This window comes from Rhinopithecus bieti, unplaced genomic scaffold, assembly GCF_001698545.2.
Source record: "Rhinopithecus bieti isolate Rb0 unplaced genomic scaffold, ASM169854v2 scaffold_3043, whole genome shotgun sequence".
Classification (NCBI taxonomy): domain Eukaryota; kingdom Metazoa; phylum Chordata; class Mammalia; order Primates; family Cercopithecidae; genus Rhinopithecus; species Rhinopithecus bieti.
The window spans coordinates 5,141,990-5,162,067 of NW_016804580.1; the positions used below are offsets into that span (position 1 = coordinate 5,141,990).

The window sequence follows — 20,078 nt, forward strand, 5'->3', positions numbered from 1 at the left end:
ATGATTTTTTAAAATAACCTGGCCATAATTTTACCTATATTGGAAATTTTAAAAAGGGGAAGTTTACAACTGCGGGAGCAAAGCTATTGTAGAAGTTAATATAAGAAGGGTTTGGTATGTGTTCCCATTACCTTTCCTGGGTAAAATCCCACAGAGTTCAATTTACAGACATGTGAGAATCCCACCCATTCACTCTCTGTTCCCATCCTTTCATCAGACAAATCTGATCCCCACATACCTTGACCATTGCCTTGTCATTCCCTTCTCTGTTACAGTGTTTCTGGTGCTCTGGTGCTCTTTTTCTCCCTGCATTCTATCCCCCTCATCTCCCTGCTTATTAAATCCCTGAATCGTTTGCCTTCTATGTATTTATGTGCCTTTATCATTAGTTGAGGAGCAAACTAAAAGCTTTAATGCTGTCAATGAAAATAAGAAACTAAACTTTCTGCCCACATTTCTGCTATAATTGATATACCTGAAAATACAAATGGAATATACTGAGTTCATCCCAGAATTCCTATTATTTATTTTCCCACCTTCCCCTTTTCTGATGAGTTTTATACCACTTATAAAATCTTACATGACATGAAAAAATCAACAACAATAGTTATAATGTAACTTAAAAATTACAATCTGCTTAAGCATCTGATCACTCATCTGCTAAATAATTTAAGATTTAAGAAAAAAAAAATCTGCTTTCAAGCCCAAGTAAGGATCAAATGGGGGAATTTTTGTGGATTGAATTTGAAATGTGAAAATAAAGCTCAAATGTCAAAACTTTATTCTAAGGGCTCTCAAACAGGATTGTGATGGAATGAATTTAAGGCCAGAATTTCACAGTGTTCGTATTCCTGCTCCATTCTGTGCATGAACGCATCTAAAAATGTAGAATAGAAAACTATTTTGATTATCTAAAGTAAAATTATTCCTATGAAATGATGTCATGTTTCTATGGGCCAGGCACCATTTTAAGTGTTTTACTCAAAGTAACTCATTTAACCTTCACAGCAACCCTGAGAAGTAAACACTGTTGCTGTCATCCCCATTTTACAGAAGAGGAAACAAAAACAGAGAAATGAAGCAGTTTGTCCCAGGTTACTCTGCTAGCAAGCAACAGAACCAGGAGGGCCCTGCTCCAGGGTACATTTTCTTAACCACTAAACCAAACCATACTGCTTCTCTAGAATTTGCTTTCTCTCCTGTGTAACTGATGGGGAATTTTTGTCCCCAGAAAAGGGTGAAGTTGTAAGAGGCCAGGTAGCTATGCTGGAAATCTAAAGTGAGGCCCATATCCCCTGTCTCTTCAACAAGCATTGCTGGGAATATGTAGCACTTAGAGTCACAGCCTTTTAATGAGAGTGTCACCGAGACATGTCCCCAACCTCTTGCACATCAGTAGCCTCCTGAGTTACAAAGTTGCTTTTTTATTTTTAATTATTTATTTATTTATTTATTCATTTATATTATTTTATTTTTTTTTTTATTTTGAGACGGAGTCTCGCTCTGCCACCCAGGCTGGAGGCAGTGGCCGGATCTCAGCTCCCTGCAAGCTCCGCCTCCCGGGTTTACGCCATTCTCCTGCCCAGCCTCCCGAGTAGCTGGGAACTACAGCGCCCCGCCTCGTCGCCCCCGGCTAGTTTTTTTTGTAAATTTTTTTAAGTAGAGACAGGTTTCACCGTATAAAGCCAGGACTGGTCTCGATCTCCTGACCTCGTGATCCGCCCGTCTCGGCCTCCCATTTTAAGTGAAAGTCCCTTGTTAACTGTAAAACAATTACTGTGAGGCACAATTGCATTTGGGCATCTCTCATGTCTGCCTCTCCCAGGGAGCAGTTGTGTCTGCTTCATTTTCATTCCCACGGCCACAGAGTCTATTCAGGTACTGATCATTTTATTTGCAGGTTACCACTGTCACAGCCCAGCTGGCCTGCAGGACGTTCACCACTTGTGAGCCAGACTTTCCTGCCCAATGTCACCACGTTAACCTTCCCTAAGTATTTTCTTCACAACCAATCTTTGCTCAAAATCTTCAGTGATGTCTTCTTTCTTCCCTGAGAGACTACAGTTAACATGGCAAAAAGTAGTTCTGGTGTTTACTTTTTGGAATTGAACCCCGAAATGCTTCCTGTGATTGGGTTCTGAAATCACTTTTTCTTTTTAGCATTATTTGTTCACAGAACATACTATTCTGGAAAGGGGCCGATGGGGAGTTATTATTTAACGGGTATAGAGTTTCACTTTTACAGGATGAAAAGAGTCCTGCAGATAGATGGTGGTGAGGGTAGCACAACATTATAAACGCATTTAATGCCACTGAACTGCACACTTAAAAACAGTTCAGATGGTAAATTTTATGTTATATATATTTTATCACAATAAAAAAATGGGGAAAAATTATATATATGAACACATTATTCCTATTCTGTTCTCTAAGCAATGGCTTATCATCAAAATCAATACACATTGACCCATCCATCATGACACAATATCTAAATTCCTCCCAAATTCCTTTTCATACATGCACAACTATATCCTTTTGCTCAGAGCCTCTGCCATCAGATTCCTGTTCCCTGGCACACTTATTCCCAGCCTGTATTTGGGGCCTTCCCCTTGAGCAGAGTTGTCTTCTCCCTTTAAATCCAAATTAGCAAAAATCTACCTTCTACACATGAACTTTCTAAGGACGTGTCCTTCTTCTCTACACTAACAAGACACATTGTGATGGGTGTAAAAGACATTTTGCTTTCACTCAGTTGGTATTTCCCTTTCTACTAATAAATTTGGGCATCTTTTTGCCTGTTGATTGACCATTTATGTTTGCTCTTCTGTGAATTGTCTATTCATTACACTTACTCCTTTTTCTACTGGGCTGTTAATCTTTTCATTCATGGGAAAACAAAATTGGGCCCAAATCTTAAACTATATACAAAATAAATTCCTTTTAAAGAACATTTATATTTTATAGGTATTGCATATTATAGACATTTTATATTTAAAATATTAAAATGTTCTCATCAAATGCATTATAAGTACTTTTCCAAATATTTGAAGACCACTTCTCTTTTTTTGTATTTTAAAAAACTATTCTCAGATACATCCTTCTCTGTATAAACTCTGAATTATTTAATTTATTCAAGTTTTTCATTTCATTAAAATTTTTTAAACCCTTTTTTTGGATTCCAGTTGGAAATGCATAGAGCTTTTAATGTTAACTTTGAAAGAATTAACATTTTTGGATATTTAGTATCAAGGCTCTTTCAGCAACAGAATACTATGTCTTTTTATTTGTTTGGGACTTATTTTAGGCTCTTCAATCAGATTTCATACCTTTCATCATTTATATCTCTCCACTTTGAAATGTAATTCAAGTAAGATTTCTGCAACTTGAGAAATGAGTATTTTCGAAGTCAAAATAGTATAAATGTGTAAAATTACTGTTTGTTAACATTATTGTTGACTCTACAAACGTTACCTTTTCATTAAGAGAGTTTTCATTTTATATAGTTAATGTGCCTACCTATTACAGCTTCTGGATTTCTGGTCTTGTTTAAGAACAACTCTGTTATCCTTATGTGGTACACAGCGTCTCCTGGATTTTCTTTGAAGATTTTTAAATTATTTTATTGTTTGCATTCACATTTTTAATCCACCTGGAATTCATTTTTGTATACGGTTTAAGATTTGGGTCCAATTTTGGTCTTCCCATGAAGGACGGTGTGTTACGTCAGCACCATTTTTTTAGCTAATCCAACTTCTCCCCCACTGACTTGAATCGATACTTTTATCATATATTAAATTCTTATACATATTGGAATCTATTTCAGGACTCCCTATTCTATCCTACTGATTATTTAATCTCTCACTACACCAATCCCATATTGATTTAATTTCAGTGATTTTTCTATTCACTTACAGTAACTCATAACTTAAGTTCCCCTTCACTGGTCTTCATTTTCATACTTTTAAAGGCTATTCACTGGTATTTTCTTTCCACACAAACTTTAAGATCATTTTGTTGGATTCTAATAGAAGTTGCCTGACATTTACATAATTCTGAAAGAACTGACATCTTTATCTATTGAGGCTTTCAGCCAAAAACATAAAATGCCTTTATTCTTTTTCAGACTTTATTTTATGCTCTTTGATAAGACTTCAAAGTTTTCTTAATTTTCATCTCCCCTTTTAAATTTTGTGATTAAATAAAAGCACTTGAAAATTGGGAAAATTAATATTCTTACTACTAAGTTAAAAACTGTGTGTGTGTGTGTGTGTGTGTGTGTAGATTAAAACATAATTATTTAGTATGACTATTAATGACTTCTGGAAATCCAGGGAAATGTGACAACATGGCTAAAGTCATTGAAAAATGTTCAGATTTATGCCTGGAGAAAAGAAAACTTTGTTTTATGCTTAAAATTAGACTTAATTTTTTTTCCTTTACTGAAATTCATAATGATTGCAAGCCCATGTGAAATGGGTTCAGAAACATTATCTCTGTTTATCCTTGCAATTAAAGATATTATCTAAAATGAAATATTTTCCTGTGCTGCTAGAAACAAAATCTCTGAATAAAGTCATTGTGGAATCATCACTAGAGCCTTACTTGACTAGAAAGTTTAGAAGCTTCCACGGCATGTTCAAAATCTGGTCTTCCAATTACAGCGGGCTCTTTATTCATTATCCCTTGTCCTTTTTTGTATTCTGCCTAAAATGAATAAATAAGACAATGTTAAGTATTTCTGCCCTCCAATGATGTCAATATGGAAACACTGACATTAGCCAAAATAAAATATAACAGACCTTCATCCCATTAATATTCCTTACAACATATCAAACACTAAAATGTTGACTGCTAAAGCAGAAATTGATTTTATCCTGTGCTTACATGAACAAACTCAACTTTTTGCAGTAAAATACTAATTTTGAGGCTAAGTGTTCAGTCATCATCATCTTTGTAATTATATATAAATACTATAGCATAATATTCGGAAAAATTTCTGGGGAATTGAGACCCTGTACTCTCCATATAGGTAGCTTTTATAGTTTCATTTATTCTCAGGAACTGTTCTGGCCATACTTGATTGACGTGCATTTGCATATAGTAATGATTGATTTTAGGGTGAATTTAGCCCATGTTATGAAAAATTTTGGTTCAAGTTAAACCATCATTTTTAACCAGGTTTTTCAATATGTTTAAGTAAAATGATATTAACTCAAGTGTGCACCTCAGAGAAGATAAGAAACAGTTATGCCACATAGACAGTGGACAAAGGTAAGTGTTGGTGGAAGAGAATCTACACAATGAACAGCAGCAATATGGAAACAAGGCCAAGCAAGAGTCTTTGGAGCAGGGTGAGGGGAGAGATTATATGGGACCATATGACTTATAACCTTGACTTTCAGGCTGAGACATCTGAATGTCAACTTATACCTAAATAGTATTTCTCTAAAAGAACGATTACACTGGCCACAGCCAATCTGAGTTTGGACTGTTTCTGCATATACCCAAATAATTAACATAATAAAATAGATAATTTAGGGGGGGAAATTGAGATTTATTCATTTATATTGATTAGTTACAATAATTAAATTAACCATCCAATCACTGAAGCTATGCTTTGTCTCCTACAAAAGTAAGAAATCATTTCTGTTCAAGGTTTAGAAAGAGAAGTTACATTGCTTATGATCTTAGAGATCTGGGTTGCCATCTTGATGTCCGGTCGGTCGAGCTCTGCACTGTAGGTGTGAGTGTCCTGCACGTCTTTCCTATAAGAAATCTGATCAGAGACAGTTTTGGTTAAAAAATAAATAAATTAGTAATTTCACAGCTACTAGTCCTACTGTTCATAACATTATTTATTCTCATCATAATAGCTTAGAGAGCCTACTGACTTACGTTGGTTTATTTGTGCATCTATTTGTATAGCTATATTAACTCTTTATACTATACCTATGTCTCACTAATTTAACATATTTGGGGCAGTGGCTCACGTCGGTAATCCCAGCACTTTGGGAGGCCTACGCGGGCGGATCACCTGAGGTCAGCAGTTCCAGACCAGCCTGGCTAACATGGTGAAACCCCATCTATACTAAAAATACAAAAATTATCTGGGCATGGTGGCGGGCACCTGTAATCCCAGCTACTCCAGAGGCTGAGGCAGGAAAATCACTCGAATCTGATAGGCAGAGGTTGCAGTGAGCCGAGACAGCGCCGCTGCACTCCAAACTGGGCAACAGAGTGGGACTTTGTCTCAAAAAACAAAAACAAAAACAAACTTGAACTGAATTTATGCTACCTAAGAAATAAGACTAAGATCAAGGCACAAAACCAACCTTAAAGAGTTTTTATATCTACCACTTTATGAGCATGTCTTCGTATCTAAGTGTATATTTATATTCATAAGCAGAATATCCTCATCAAGAACTTCAACTTGTCCATCACAAAGTCTCAAGCCCCACTGGGTGCAAGATAAACCCAAGCACAAGAATATCGCAAATTACTTCCTTGGGGATGGTGGGTGGTGCAGCTCTGTAGCTCTCCAGCATTTGCCCTTTCAACTACACCCTTCTCTCCCTTCAAATGTTCAAAGGCCCATGCCTAGGAGATCTAAGGTACTGATAGCTTTATCACCCAATAAATATCATTGCAATGACTTGAGCCTTCCAAAATAAAAACAATTACATTGAGTAACATTCGCCTTCTGAATGCATGTTAGACACAAGCCAAAGTATGGTAAGTAGAGATTTAAAGAGAAAAATACATAAATTTTGACAAATGTACTTTAGATCACATTCGTCATTTAGATGAACTTGACTGACAAATGGAAAGAGACACAAGAATTGAACTGGCATAACGTCCGATGGCGAATGTTTCACTGGTCAGCTCACTTCTTTATTTCTTGCGATTTGTCTTGAGCTGAAGCAATGTTTGCCAGATGTGGTTCTATTTGGCAATATCCCCAGGGACCAGTTGGCAATTAAAATATATTCTATTAAAGTCATAATGCAAAGCGTACAGTCATGGGCATTCTTAAAACCCATCTTCATTTTTTCAGAGCATAGAAAGATGAAAGAAATGTATCACCAGACATCTGTACAAAATGCACGATTAATTACATTGTGTACAAATATTTCTAATGTCGCCTGCAACCTTTCTGGAATAGCATCATTTAGGGGTACTTATTAAAGATTTAGATTCTTGAGGTCCAGCCACAGTCCTCTGTAACAGAATTTTGATAGATGGTGCCCAAAAATCTAATTTTAATGAATTCCCTAGTTGACTGCTGTAAACCAGTGTTCTGGGTAATATTAATATATCTTGTTAGTTTCCTTTCAATCTAGCAGAATTAAAAATTTCACCCTTTCTTACTCCTTTTAAAAATAAGATCAAGTGTAAGAAGTGACAATGCATTAATACATCAACAGACTCCCTGTGCATTACGTTACTTTATTTCAATGAAACATTTATATACACTTCTATTTACTCTTTTATGAGCTTACATTTGCTTCACCATCAAGACTATTTTTTAAACTACACTTATAATCATGAATCTGTCTGACAAGTGAACACAGCTGAAACACAATTAGTATAATTTCAGAAGGAACATCTGTTTTCTTCCACATTTATATTTTCAGAGGTTTTACATTAACAAGTCATTTCAGGTAGGTTTTATGCATACAGGTAGTAAAAGAAACATAAAAATAAGCCGGAAACTGAGTTATTTTGTTGGGTGGATTTTAAATCTTTAGGGAATGTTTTCAAGCAGGCCAGTTCCATCGGCTTCAAAAAGCAATACGCTCATCCACAAATGATGGTAAATCAATCTCATCCTATGCCAAGTTAAATACAAGCTGTGTAAACAAAAACTGGCTCTCAGGTGAAAACAAACCCAAATTATTACCCAACTACAAGACTAACTGCTTCTAAGTTACTACATTCATATGAAAACCACAGGGGGGACATGTCTTTTTGTTTAGAAAGAATGAGGGTAAAAATGGAAACCCTTACTTTCTGAAAAGAACCGCAACCTTTCAGAAATCTAAGCTTTACATGTGTTACCTAATTATATGCTGTTCAGCCTAATGACTGCGTGAAGAGAGGTGAACAGCACAAAGGCGGCAGGAGCAGGACTCTGAATAGGGCCCCATCATCCATGTAAATTGCAAATTAGAGGCCGGCATATGCGACTCACAACAAATATTAAGATTGACATGAACTGCAAATTCAAACAAGAGGACACCATGGAGCCACACAGAAAAAAGCTTCCACGCCTGATCACTTGTCACATCTTCCAGGATATCACTCCCTGGGAATATTCCATAGGAAAGGGGGCTTATGTTGGAGGACATTCAAGAGGGTGACACTCCTGATGTCACGATCTCCAAGGGTATCTGAATATACATGGAATGGCAACATGGCTTCCTGCACAGATGCCTCATTGTCCTACACCTAACCCATTGCTAGTGTCAGAGGCATCTGAACCAGAGCAACTCCATCTTGAGAAGGGAATGGGTAAAATGAGGCTGAAACCTACTGGGCTGCATTCCCAGATGGTTAAGCCATTTTAAGTCACAGGATGACATAGGAGGTTGGCAAAATATACATGTCATAAAGACCTTGCTGACAAAACTGGTTGCAGTAAAGAAGCTGGCTAAAACCCATCAAAACCAAGATGGCAAGGAGAGTGACCTCTGGTCATCCTCACTGCTACACTCCCACCAGCATCATGACAGTTTACAAGTGCCATGGCAACAACAGGCCAGTACCCTATATGGTCTAAAAAGGGGAGGCATGAATAATCCACCCCTTGTTTAGCATATAATGAAGAAATAACCATAAAAGTGGGCAACCAGCAGCCTTTGGGGCTGTTTTGTCTATGCAGTAGCCATTCTTTCATTCTTTTACTTTCCTAGTAAACTTGCTTTCACTTTACGGACTCACCCTGAATTCGTTCTTGTGTGAGATCCAAGAACCCTCTCTTGGGGTCTGGATCAGGACCCATTTCCTGTAACACTAGGTTTGAGGGAAGCTCATCTGACATTTCTCAATACGTATTTGCTCCAATCTACCACCCATCAGAACTCAGGAAGAATAAAAAACGTAACACAGCAGAAGAGAGGCCTGGAGGTCAAAGTGTGTGTATACATATATATTTTTTTCTATTCCTTAATAAATTCAAACCCTAAATGCTAACCATATTGGAACAATGGACTGGCCTTCACTCTTCAGTCTTCTCATGACAATGTGGTGCTCTATAAATCTTGTTTTGCATAAGGACAGGGAAAAGAAGAAATCATCAACTCAGCAGACATGTGAACTTGAGGGTCAATAATTGCTTTTACATTATTTTCCTTAATGTCTTGTTCCCTACTCCGTCTTCAGAGCATAGCAGAGAACAAACAAGAAGGAGGAAGAACAGGAGGAGGAGGGGGGAAAGAGGAGGTAAAAGAAAGAAAGATTAAAGAAGAAGAAAGAAGGAAGGAGGAGGGGAGGAAAATAATAATAATAGTCTCCATTTCAGACTATTATGTACCATATTAAGGACTTAACACTCACTACCTCGCTCATACATTTTTCAATGTATGACTGTTTGAAATTTTTCAAACAATCATATCTGTTAAAGTTTCATTTCCTTACTACTCATCTATTTCTTTTCTTATTTTATTAGAATAATTTTAGTAAATTCCACAAAGGAAATAACTGTAATTTTAACAAGCATTGCACTGATTCTATAAAATGCCTTAAAGAAAAATGATATTGTAACAAAATGTCGGTCTTTTCCTAGGAGAAAGGGGGATATTCCTCCATTTCTTTAAATATCTTATTATACCTTTCAATGAAGTTTCATCATTTTGTTCTATATGTCTGGCACTGGGCAAAGAAATTATCATATGATTATCATTTTTATACATTTATCTTGTACTCAAGATGATCCACTTTTTCCTTTTAATAGTGTAAACAGTATAAAGTCTTATCTGAAAATAGTGATTCTGGTTTCTTCCATAGGAACACCTAGAATTATTACCTTACATGCTTGATCTCTTCCTCTTGGCTTCTTTTCACTGAATTTATCTCTTTACTCTTTCTCATTTATCTAAGTCATTCTCCTATCTAATCCCTTTGTAGTGGGCATGTGTTAAATTTTTTTGTCAGCCTAGGTTTTTATATCTGGAAACAGCTCCCCCATCACTCCATGTGATTGGTGGGGCTCTGTTCAGCCTGCCTTCATGTTGACTTAGGCTGTCCAGTCAGATACCCCATCCATCTGGAAACCAGACAGACACATAACCCAAGCAAGGCCAGAGTCATTTGAATGATCTGAGGCTGGAGGAGAAAGAGCTGCTCTTCTTTTCTCTGACATCGGCTGCTGTAAGGATGATTAAAGTTTGGAAACACCAGCTGCCACCTTGAATCCACAGAGAAAGCGCCTATCTGAAAGTGTTATACACGTCCCAGAGCCCAGAGGTGGGGAGAGAAGAAGAGTTCTGGTAACACCGTGAAGGCTCCAGCCCACTTATGCCTGAAGATAGTTTGGATTTGCCAATTACATACACAACAGAATCTCATTTTTCCCTTGCACTAACTTGAAATAGATTGCTGTCACTAAATCTAGAGAGTTCTAACACAGCCTACATTTCACTTTTCTTTCTTTCTTTCTTTCTTTTTTGGAGATGGAATCTTGCTATGTCACCCAGGTTGAAGTGCAGTGGCATGATCTCGGCTCACTGCAACCTCCACCTGCTGGATTCAAGCAATACTCCTGCCGCAGCCTCCTGAGTAGCTGGGATTACAGGTGCATGCCACCACACCCAGCTAGTTTTTGTATTTTTAGTAGAGATGAGGTTTATCATGTTGGCCAGGCTGGTCTCAAACTCCTGACCTCAAGTGATCCTCTCACCTTGGCCTCCCAACATGGTAGGATTACAGGCGTGAGCCACCGCACCCAGCCTCACATTTTCTATAGTGCCAAATCTGTTCTTTGTTACTTCCAACAAATATTTGAAGTCCATCAAAATCTCTCTCTGAATTTCTTTATCTTACCATATTCACTTTCACCCTGAGCTCATATTTTTATCTTATGTTATTCTCTTTTAATCTCAGCTTGTTCTCTCCTTATAATCCTTCCACTTCTGTTTCATAACAGCCATGTCTTTTGCACGTTCCCCATGCTCATGCAGAGTGTCCAAGGTGCCAGGCCATCCTTTTCTGCATCAATTCATTAAATCCTCACTTTATACCTGATGTGTCTTGACTCAACTGGGCTACATCAACACTCCCTTCTAAGGCTGGAACTACATCCTTCAGAATCCCTTTCCTTAAATGGTTCTGGGTTAGACATGGCCAGTAAGAGAAACGCATGTGAGATTTTGAAAGTGGACGTGAAATAGACACCTTTACTCTGCAGGTATAGGCAGACACGCGTGCAGTCAGAGGATCCACAGTGGCCTTCCAGCAAGCTTTTTATACTCAGGCAACAGTGATTTGAGACTCTTTGGTAGGTGAGTTAATAAACCAGAGAAAAGCAAAACCTCCACAGACTCTCCTTGAAGTGAAAGTCAAGGAGATGACTTTTACTTGGAGATGAGAAGATTAAGACAGCTCAGGGATGGCAGCCTTGCAGGAGTGACAGCCAGCCAGCCAGCCAGCCGTGCGGGCTAAGGCCTGCATGAGCAGACAGACCTTAAAGAAAACACATCCAGCTGACCCAGAACCCTTTGAAGGTTAAACTGATTCTTGGTGAGAAGAAAGGAAACAGAATATATAATCTTTTAAGTTTGTGGAACAGAGGCAAATCATGTAACTGGTATATACCAATAATCTTTAAGCAATGGTTCAACCCATCTCAAGAAAACCTTCGTCTTTAGCATAAACTCTCACATTAGAGAAGCCCTCCAGGTATCATCAAATAGGCATGTGGACTGCTAATTCCATTTCAAATGATGCTTACCTTTGTCTGGGCATGCTGTGAGTAAAAACCTACTAAATTATTAAATTGTAAATATTCTTTTTCTGTAAGAGAATATAAGCCTTTTAAAGGTAAGTAAACATAGGTTCAGATACTATTCAGAAGAGATAAAAAGTGTTCAATCTTCCAAAAGAAGGAGTAAACTACAGAGTTATGGCCAGAATGGTTTATCCTTTAGGATTGCTGTCACTGTTTATAAATCATTCTATAGTTGATGAAAGTTGTCTTATTTTCTTATTCATGATTTAATTTTATCACCACCATAATCTTGCATAGAAGGCAAAATAAGTATTACTAACTATTCTGTCTTAGAGATGAATAAAATACTAATATATCTAATTTTAATGCTAAATCCTAAAGCACCATTATTGTAAGTCTCATTGGGGAACCACGTAGAGTCATAATTGTTTTTCCAGTATCATTTTACTGATTTATCTTTAAGCTTTCTCACTTTCTGATGGAATAGAAATTGTCTGCTGATAAGTTTTTATTAATTTTAAGAAAGTACATATATCATTCTTGAAAAGAACATTAAGTCTTTTATTTCCCACGCTGAATACTTCTTTCTAATACACATTGAATCGATTACCAATATGGTGTTTTGGAAAAGTTTACCACTCCAATTTCATCACAAGTCTGTATAGACCACATTACTTACAAAACTTAAAATAGAGTTTAAAATTTGTTTGACTTATTTCAGAACCGTTGGACTTCATGTCTCTGATAAGATTGATGAGAACTAATAATATAACTAGGGCTTTCATTATAAGTCCATCTTTAGGGGAAAGTCACGGGATAGAATATCTCCAATTTCTCTAATTACATTAGAAAAGTTTGGCAGGGGTATATCCCTTAAGGTACAAAAAGATTTCGGTTGGCTGCTTTTAATCATTTTCTGATTATAGTATTAGTAAGATAGGTTCAGGAACCTTTTGAATATGCCCTTCTGACCTAAACATTTCCTAATATAAATTTCATATTGATTTGGCCTTTTATAAATTGGACTTCCTTTAATTGTTTCAAATTAACTATGACATCACCCTAAACTCCCAACTCACCCTTTAAAAATTGAAGGAGGACCAAATAGAACCAATAATGTATGCCAGCGACCTTGAAGATGGAGGCTCTTCTGTGAAGCCCTTTACGCATATTGTTTCATTTAATACTTGTGAGAATCTTCTGAGGTAGATATTGTTGTCCCCATTTTACAGATGAGAAAATTGAGATTTAGAGACATTAAGTAACTTGTCCAGGGTCATCTAGGCAACGTATGGCCAAGAAGCATTTTAACCAACGTCTGACTCCAAGTTCCTTTTCTATATGCTACTGATACAGGAGTTAAGAATAAATTATTTAGGCAGATAGCAAGGGTAAGGAAGTTCTTGGTAAGGCTTTCCTTTTAATGAAAAGCAGCCCCAAAGTCATTTTCTTTTCTAACAAAGAGCAGGCTGTAAAATCGAGCTGCAGACGTACACAAGTGAGCTGGAAGCTTGAACGTGTGAACGTTGGCAGTTGTGCCAATAGGAAAAGGCTACCTGGGAGTAGGCATGTTCAAAATGGCAGTTCCATCTTCCCTTTTCCTTTCCAACCACATGTGCAGTAGGGAGCAGACAACAGGGAAACCGCCAGGCAAAGACTCCATTTGCATAGTGGGACTGGAGGCGGGGGGCAACCAGCTTCCTCACAGGCTATGTAAATGTCATACCTGGTCCAACCAATCTGTGGGCCCTATGTAAATCAGAAACCGGCTCCTCAAGCCCATCTATAAAATCCGGTGCACTCTGCCACAAGGCACAAGTCCCATTTGGGTGTACCTCTCTCTCACAAGAAAGAGAGCTGTTCTCCTTTCTCTTTCTTTTGCCTAGTAAACTTCCACTCCTAAACTCACTCCTTGTGTGTGTCCATGTCCTTAATATACTTGACATGAGATGATGAACCTCAGGTATTACCCCAGACAATGACGCCACTTCACTACAGTGGAGGCTATTCTAAGAAATTTTTTTTTAACTGTTTGGAGATCATTTAATTTTGGGGTGGCACAAAAGACTACTGCCTCCAGAAAACTCTGCCCCTGGGAACGCCATTACTCAAAGGTGGAAATTAATCCATAAAGTCACATGAGCCCTATCCCTCATTCTCTTCTGCTTACTCACATTTCTAAAGGCACAAGAGAGAGAAATCCTGGTTCACTAAAAGGTATTAGAAATCTGACTTGATTTTTGTGGAAACATAAAGTTAGGCAAAGATGCTGACTTCCATTGTCTTCAGGTGAATCAGATACACATGACACACTTTTATTTTAAATTAAATGAAGTCATTTATAGCCATAGTGCAAAGTGACAGTCTGCATTATGAAAGGGTAATTCTACTAGCAAATTCTCTGCAATGAGTTTCATTGGGCTGAACTTTTACAGGAGACAGGTTTATGGGAGATTGTCTTTTATAGAGATTTCATAGATCCACCCACAGAACCAAGAGATGTACTTTCAAGACCTATGTTTAAATTTCATATTGTAGGGACAACAAATGTATTATTCTAAGTGGCTTGACTCCAGAGGAATATCAACTACTTCACAGGTAGAATACAAATATCATTCTCACTTTAAATCTGAGTAAATAGTCTTAAACACTTTCTAAATCCTATTATATGTACAAACTTTGCATGCAAAGGTTGAGTCAAGTCGGCAGAGGAGTATAAGTAAATACAGCCTTCTCCCATAAGTACACAGTATTGAATGAAGGAGAAAAGGGCTTTATACTCTATTCCCTCAATCCCTCAATCAAAGACCTTTTAGAAGAAAAGGCAGAGTTAAAATAATAAGCCCAGTTCTATGATAAGGAACTTCCGTATTTGAATTTCATTGAATTATAGAGTTGGAAAGAGCCTCCCGGGGATCCGTGTAACAAGAGACCTCACCCCAGACCACCAGACCACCTTCTAACCCGTGGCCTTTTGTGTGAATTTAGTCTCTTCAGTGTTAAAATACTGGAAACTCAGGGTTTCTCTGCCATTCTTTCCTGCAGTGCATTTGAAATCTGAAGATAACCTATTTTGTTCCCCATTTTTAAAAACTGCATTTAAAACCTCGACTAATTGCCAGTGACCTTTAAGGTGGAAACAGCAAGGTGGAACAGAAAGAGCAGACTCAGCAGTTTGATTTCTTAGTCTCATTTTCCTCATCTACAAAATAAGAATCAGTACAGGGTTTTCATGAGAATTGGAAATGATCAAAGTCTTGGCATAGTTCCTGGTGCACGGCTGTGCTCAGTAAGTGGTAGTTATTATGATTATTACAGTCATCCTTAAGCAAACAGTTCTTATAAAGCATCCCCTTAAAAGAACCCTTAAAATAATTATAGACATGTAGCTTCTTCATCTCCTAGCAATCTTAAACTATCTTAGAAAAGTGCTCTGCTATTGGCATATGTTTGTATATTTGGGTTAAAAAGTAAAACCTCATTCCACTTTTTTACTTAAACATTGGCTTACTGCAATTTAATATCAAATAACAGCTGCCATTCTGCAAAAAACACTCTGCACAGTGGGGCTATGGAGACACATGGTCAGCCAAGCACCATTCCATAAAGGGACTAAGTGGCAGAACAGACTCTATGTGAAATGACAACTGGACTTCCGGTACTTTTCCAAGAAAGGGAGTTTCTTGACCCAAAAAAGATAGGCACTTTATCTTAACTGATTTTAATGCATAAAGAACCTGACGAACAGTTCACACATTCCTTTTGGAGAGAAAAGTCAGGATGAGGAGATTAAAAAAAGCTTCCCCTACAATTCCAGGAAGAAATTACTCTTCTAGGCCACCAGGATGGTGGTGGTAATTGAGCAAATGCATGCAAACCTTGATGCAATTGCTAACTTTTACCAAAGAAGAAACTGATTTTCTACTGACGGATTTCCTCCATCTTGGCTTTAAAGTCAGCCATTTGGCATCTATTGCTGTCATATTTTCCATGGGTCTTAGGTTGGACCATTTGTTCTTACAAACATCCTAAAAGAAACTATAGGCCAGGCACAATGGCTCATGCCTGTAACCCCAGCACTTTGGGAGGCTAAGGCAGGTGGATCACAAGATCAGGAGCTGAAGACCAGCCTGGCCAAGATAGTGAAACCCTGTTTCTACTAAAAATACAAAAATTAGCCAGGTGTGGTTGTGGGCACCTATAATCCCAGCTACTCGGGAGGCTGAGGCAGAGAATTGCTCGAACCCGGGAGGCACAGGTTGCAGTGAGCCGAGATCACACCACTGCACTCCAGCCTGGGTGGCAGAGCAAGGCTCTGTCTCAAAAAAAAAAAGAAAAGAAAAGAAAAGAGAAAACAGTAGTGGGTACAATATAGCTGGTGTTAGTGAATGATCCGTCTGTGGGTCATTGATTCCTGATGCCCTTTCTTCCAATTCTTCTGTGATTCTAGACTTAGAAGCCATGAGCTTCAGCATCAAGTCAAGGAAGCTCTGGAAATGCTTGATAACCCAATAGGTCTAAAGGATCTACATTTGTCTTGTACAAAGCAAAATTCCAATGCCTGAAAGGGCCCGATAACATAAAGGTATTGGGCAAGGTGTTAATGACTGTGGATAGAGTAATTCAGATGTACCTCTGACTGATAAGAAATATTAAAGTATTGTTTGAATAGGGCTGTTGTAATATTTAAATTTCAGCAAAATAATCATAAGCTTTGATATGACTTAACAATTCACTAGAAAATCATGAGAAATGAGCTTCCTTACATTACTCTGGTGTTTATTGACCTCCATGGCATGTTTGACCTCAGGAGGCTCCCTCATGTGGGCATAATCTGAGAATCCTTTGGCAGCATCATGTTTCTGCTTGTAGGCCACCTGAAAAACACACATAATTGTTAGTCCCATTTAGAGATGTACAAATTCTTGCCTGCTAAATTTCAGTGTTTTGCTAGGACTTTATATATTTGAATACCACCACTGATAGTTAATTTGCCTAAATCTCTGTAACAAGACAGTATCCACAATGCATTCATCTTTGTGCTTCTGTTCAGATTCCTAATTCTAACTCTTTGTGGTTTATTTCAAAATGTCCTTGACCAAAGATGGAATTTCCATTTTTATTCTTCTAGCTTAAACCTTGGGTGCAGTTTTGGGAAATCATCCACATCCAAGAGCTTTCTGGGGTATAGATGTCAAAGATTTAAATCTTGGTAAAACAACTAAGTAGAGGGGAATTATAGGATATTTGAAAGTAAACTGTTAGTTTTCAAATGATTGGGTCTGATTTTATGTAGGCACAGCTATAAGATAATATAAGCTTCATCAAATGCACAAACCTTTGGGAGAAAATATAGCATGCAGGCAAAATTCTCAGATACGTCAAGTCTTGGCCTCCACTAGGGAAATGGACTGATACCATCCATAACCACTATGTTGAATTTCCTCCATACTAGGATGGAGAGGGGATATGAGAAAGATATCTCAGAAGTAGATGTAACCAAACTCAACCACAAAGTTGGAAATTAAAGAGGAACCGAAAGACAGAAACCAAGTTATCCCCTTGGTCTCCATTGATATTATTAACCTATTTATTTCCTTCATAATGTTTAATTACTTTGTTTAGTTTATGTATAATTACTTATCCGTCTTCCCTTACTAAACACAACTGTTATGTTCACTGAATCCTCAGAACCCAGAGGACTGCCTGGCACAAAATATTGCTCAGTGAATGAATAAATAAATGAATAGCTAAAAGAATGAGAATAAAACAATAACAAATGAAGGACAGAAAGGCAATATTAATTTTAAAATATATTAAAAGTTTAATACTAAAAGGATGTTAAATGGAGTTGGAATTACTTGACATGAGAAAAATGGCAACTTAAGAAAGAAAAAGTAGGTTGGGCTCAGTGGCTCATGCGTGTAATTAGATAAGTCAAAGAGGGAGACTTGATCATGACAAAGTGAGGCCCCCATCTCTACAAAATATCAAAACAAAACCAGGTATGGTGGCACATGGCTGTTGTCCCAGCTACATGGGAGGCTGAGGCAGGAGGATTGCCTGATCCCAGCAAGTCGAGGCTGCAGTGAGTCATGGCATTCCAGCCTGAGTGATAGGGTAAGATCCTGTGACAGAAAAGAAAAGAAGAGAAGAGAAGAGAAAGAAGGAGAAAGAAAGGAAAGAAAAAAAGAAAGAAAAAAGGAAAGAAAAGGAAGGAAGGAAGGAAAGAAGGGAGGAGAGAAAGAGAAGGGAAGAGAAGAAAGAAAGGAAAGGAGAAAAGAAAGGGAAGAGAAGTGGAAACTAAAGGAAATGAAAGGAAAGGAGAAAGAGAAAGAAAAAGAAAAACTAGAACAGGCTTTACCAACAACAAAACAAGATGTAGTTTTCAATGCAAAGAATATATAAAATTAAACTTAAGGAGAAAGTTTTTACCAATATGAGCTCCTTGACTGCACGCCTGTCTCATACATCTTTTTATCCTGTGCCTATCATAGTGAATGACAGAGTAGAAATGCAATAAATGTTTAGTGAACGGATGAATAAATGAGTTTACTAAACATTCTTGTGAGCTTAAACCCTTCATTGGCTTTTATAAACAGTATTAACCACCCATTCAACTTGGATAATAAACCTATTTAAAGGATTAATGGATCATTATAAGTCTGATTTTTACAACTAAAGTCATTGAATCTCATCATCCAAAAAAAATGTCATCTGGTATAACTATCAGTGTTTCAATCCCCTCTCTGGACAGACCCCATCTAGTTTTCAAAACTTCCACTGAAAGAGAACTCAACCCGGGCCACCACAGTCTCTAAATTCTGAAAGCTCAGGTTAAAAGTTCTTTCTTTACTGAAACCCCAGTCTATCTCCCCCTAGCTGCATCTATGTGGCCATATGAAAAGAGCCTAGTTCATGAGACAGAGCTTCCAATGTGGGAAGACAGTCGGCAATGACTTCTGTTCCTCCAGACTCGCAGTATGGATTAAAGTGCTGTACTCCTGAACGCCTTACATGCTCTCTTCAGCCCAAATCCCAATTTATCAATCTCTTTCTTAAGGTGCTCACAATGGTCGGACCAATCTTAATTAGAACTGTCAGATTTCATCTAGGTTATCACCTCCCCCGTGCTAAACGTTATTAACATATCCATAGATCACAATATTTTTCTTTTGATAGCTATGCTGAGACTTCTGTCAACTGATAACTTTAAGTCTTATTAAGTCTTGCCCAGCCATATTTCTGCCTCAAATCCTGAGGATTTGGTTGGTTACCGGGACTCAGAAGCAGCACCTCACGTTGTTCTAGGGATAATTCATCTTGTTAAAGTCTGTCCATCAATATACTCCATCAAGATATCTCCCTCTGGAGACTGCATCTTTACATTTTCACCAATTAATTATGTTAAGCAGGGAACCCTTTAAAAACCTCCATTCAGGTGGAGAAAGTCCATTATCTCAGTTCTATTACACCCTGTGTTATAACCCAGAGGTAGGGGAAGGAGGAGTTTAATGGGTACCCAAGTCTATAAAGCCAAGGAAAAACTTCTATGAGATTTGCTCCTTCGTCTTAAATGAAAAGAACTAGTATATGCCTATTTCCTTTTTCATGGTTGCCTGGTTTATTTTGTACTTCAGACCTACTATCATATACTTGTGACTAGATAAATGTAACACAATGCAGCTGATCATTTTGTGGGTTATCATAGAAATGATGAGTCATCAAGCACAATTTCAAAAAGCACTCTTTCTTAAAAAGGCTATGTAATTTTCTACTTGCAGCATTAAAATCGTCATTTCATTTATAGCTGCTACTAAGTACCACTTTAGAATTAAGATTACATCAACTTGGAGGGAGCTGAACTTTAATTTATCATATTAATTTTCTTTTTTAAAATAGCTAATGGAAAATTGTGTCAAGCTAATAAATTTGCTGATAAATTTGATTTCTTAGGATTTGTCATTATTGTATGGCATTTCCCTAGATTAATGCTGTTTTCTTCATATTTTGAGAACTAAGATTGCCATGTTATTAGGAACCTGGAGACAGGAGTCCACTTGCAATAGTCATATATACTTTATGTTTATACAAGCGATAAATACATTTATTTTACATTTTTGATCTTACAGCA

The 20,078-nt window shown here is 37.5% G+C and overlaps 1 protein-coding gene across 1 annotated transcript in view; it reads right to left on the bottom strand.

The window, feature by feature from the left end:
- Positions 1–20,078, bottom strand: part of NEBL (nebulette) — a 119,978-nt gene that overhangs the window by 86,904 nt on the left and 12,996 nt on the right. Inside the window, 3 exon segments of the mRNA XM_017869178.1 lie at positions 4,598–4,704; positions 5,675–5,776; positions 16,711–16,821. Of these exon segments, the coding sequence (XP_017724667.1) occupies positions 4,598–4,704; positions 5,675–5,776; positions 16,711–16,821 (320 nt within the window).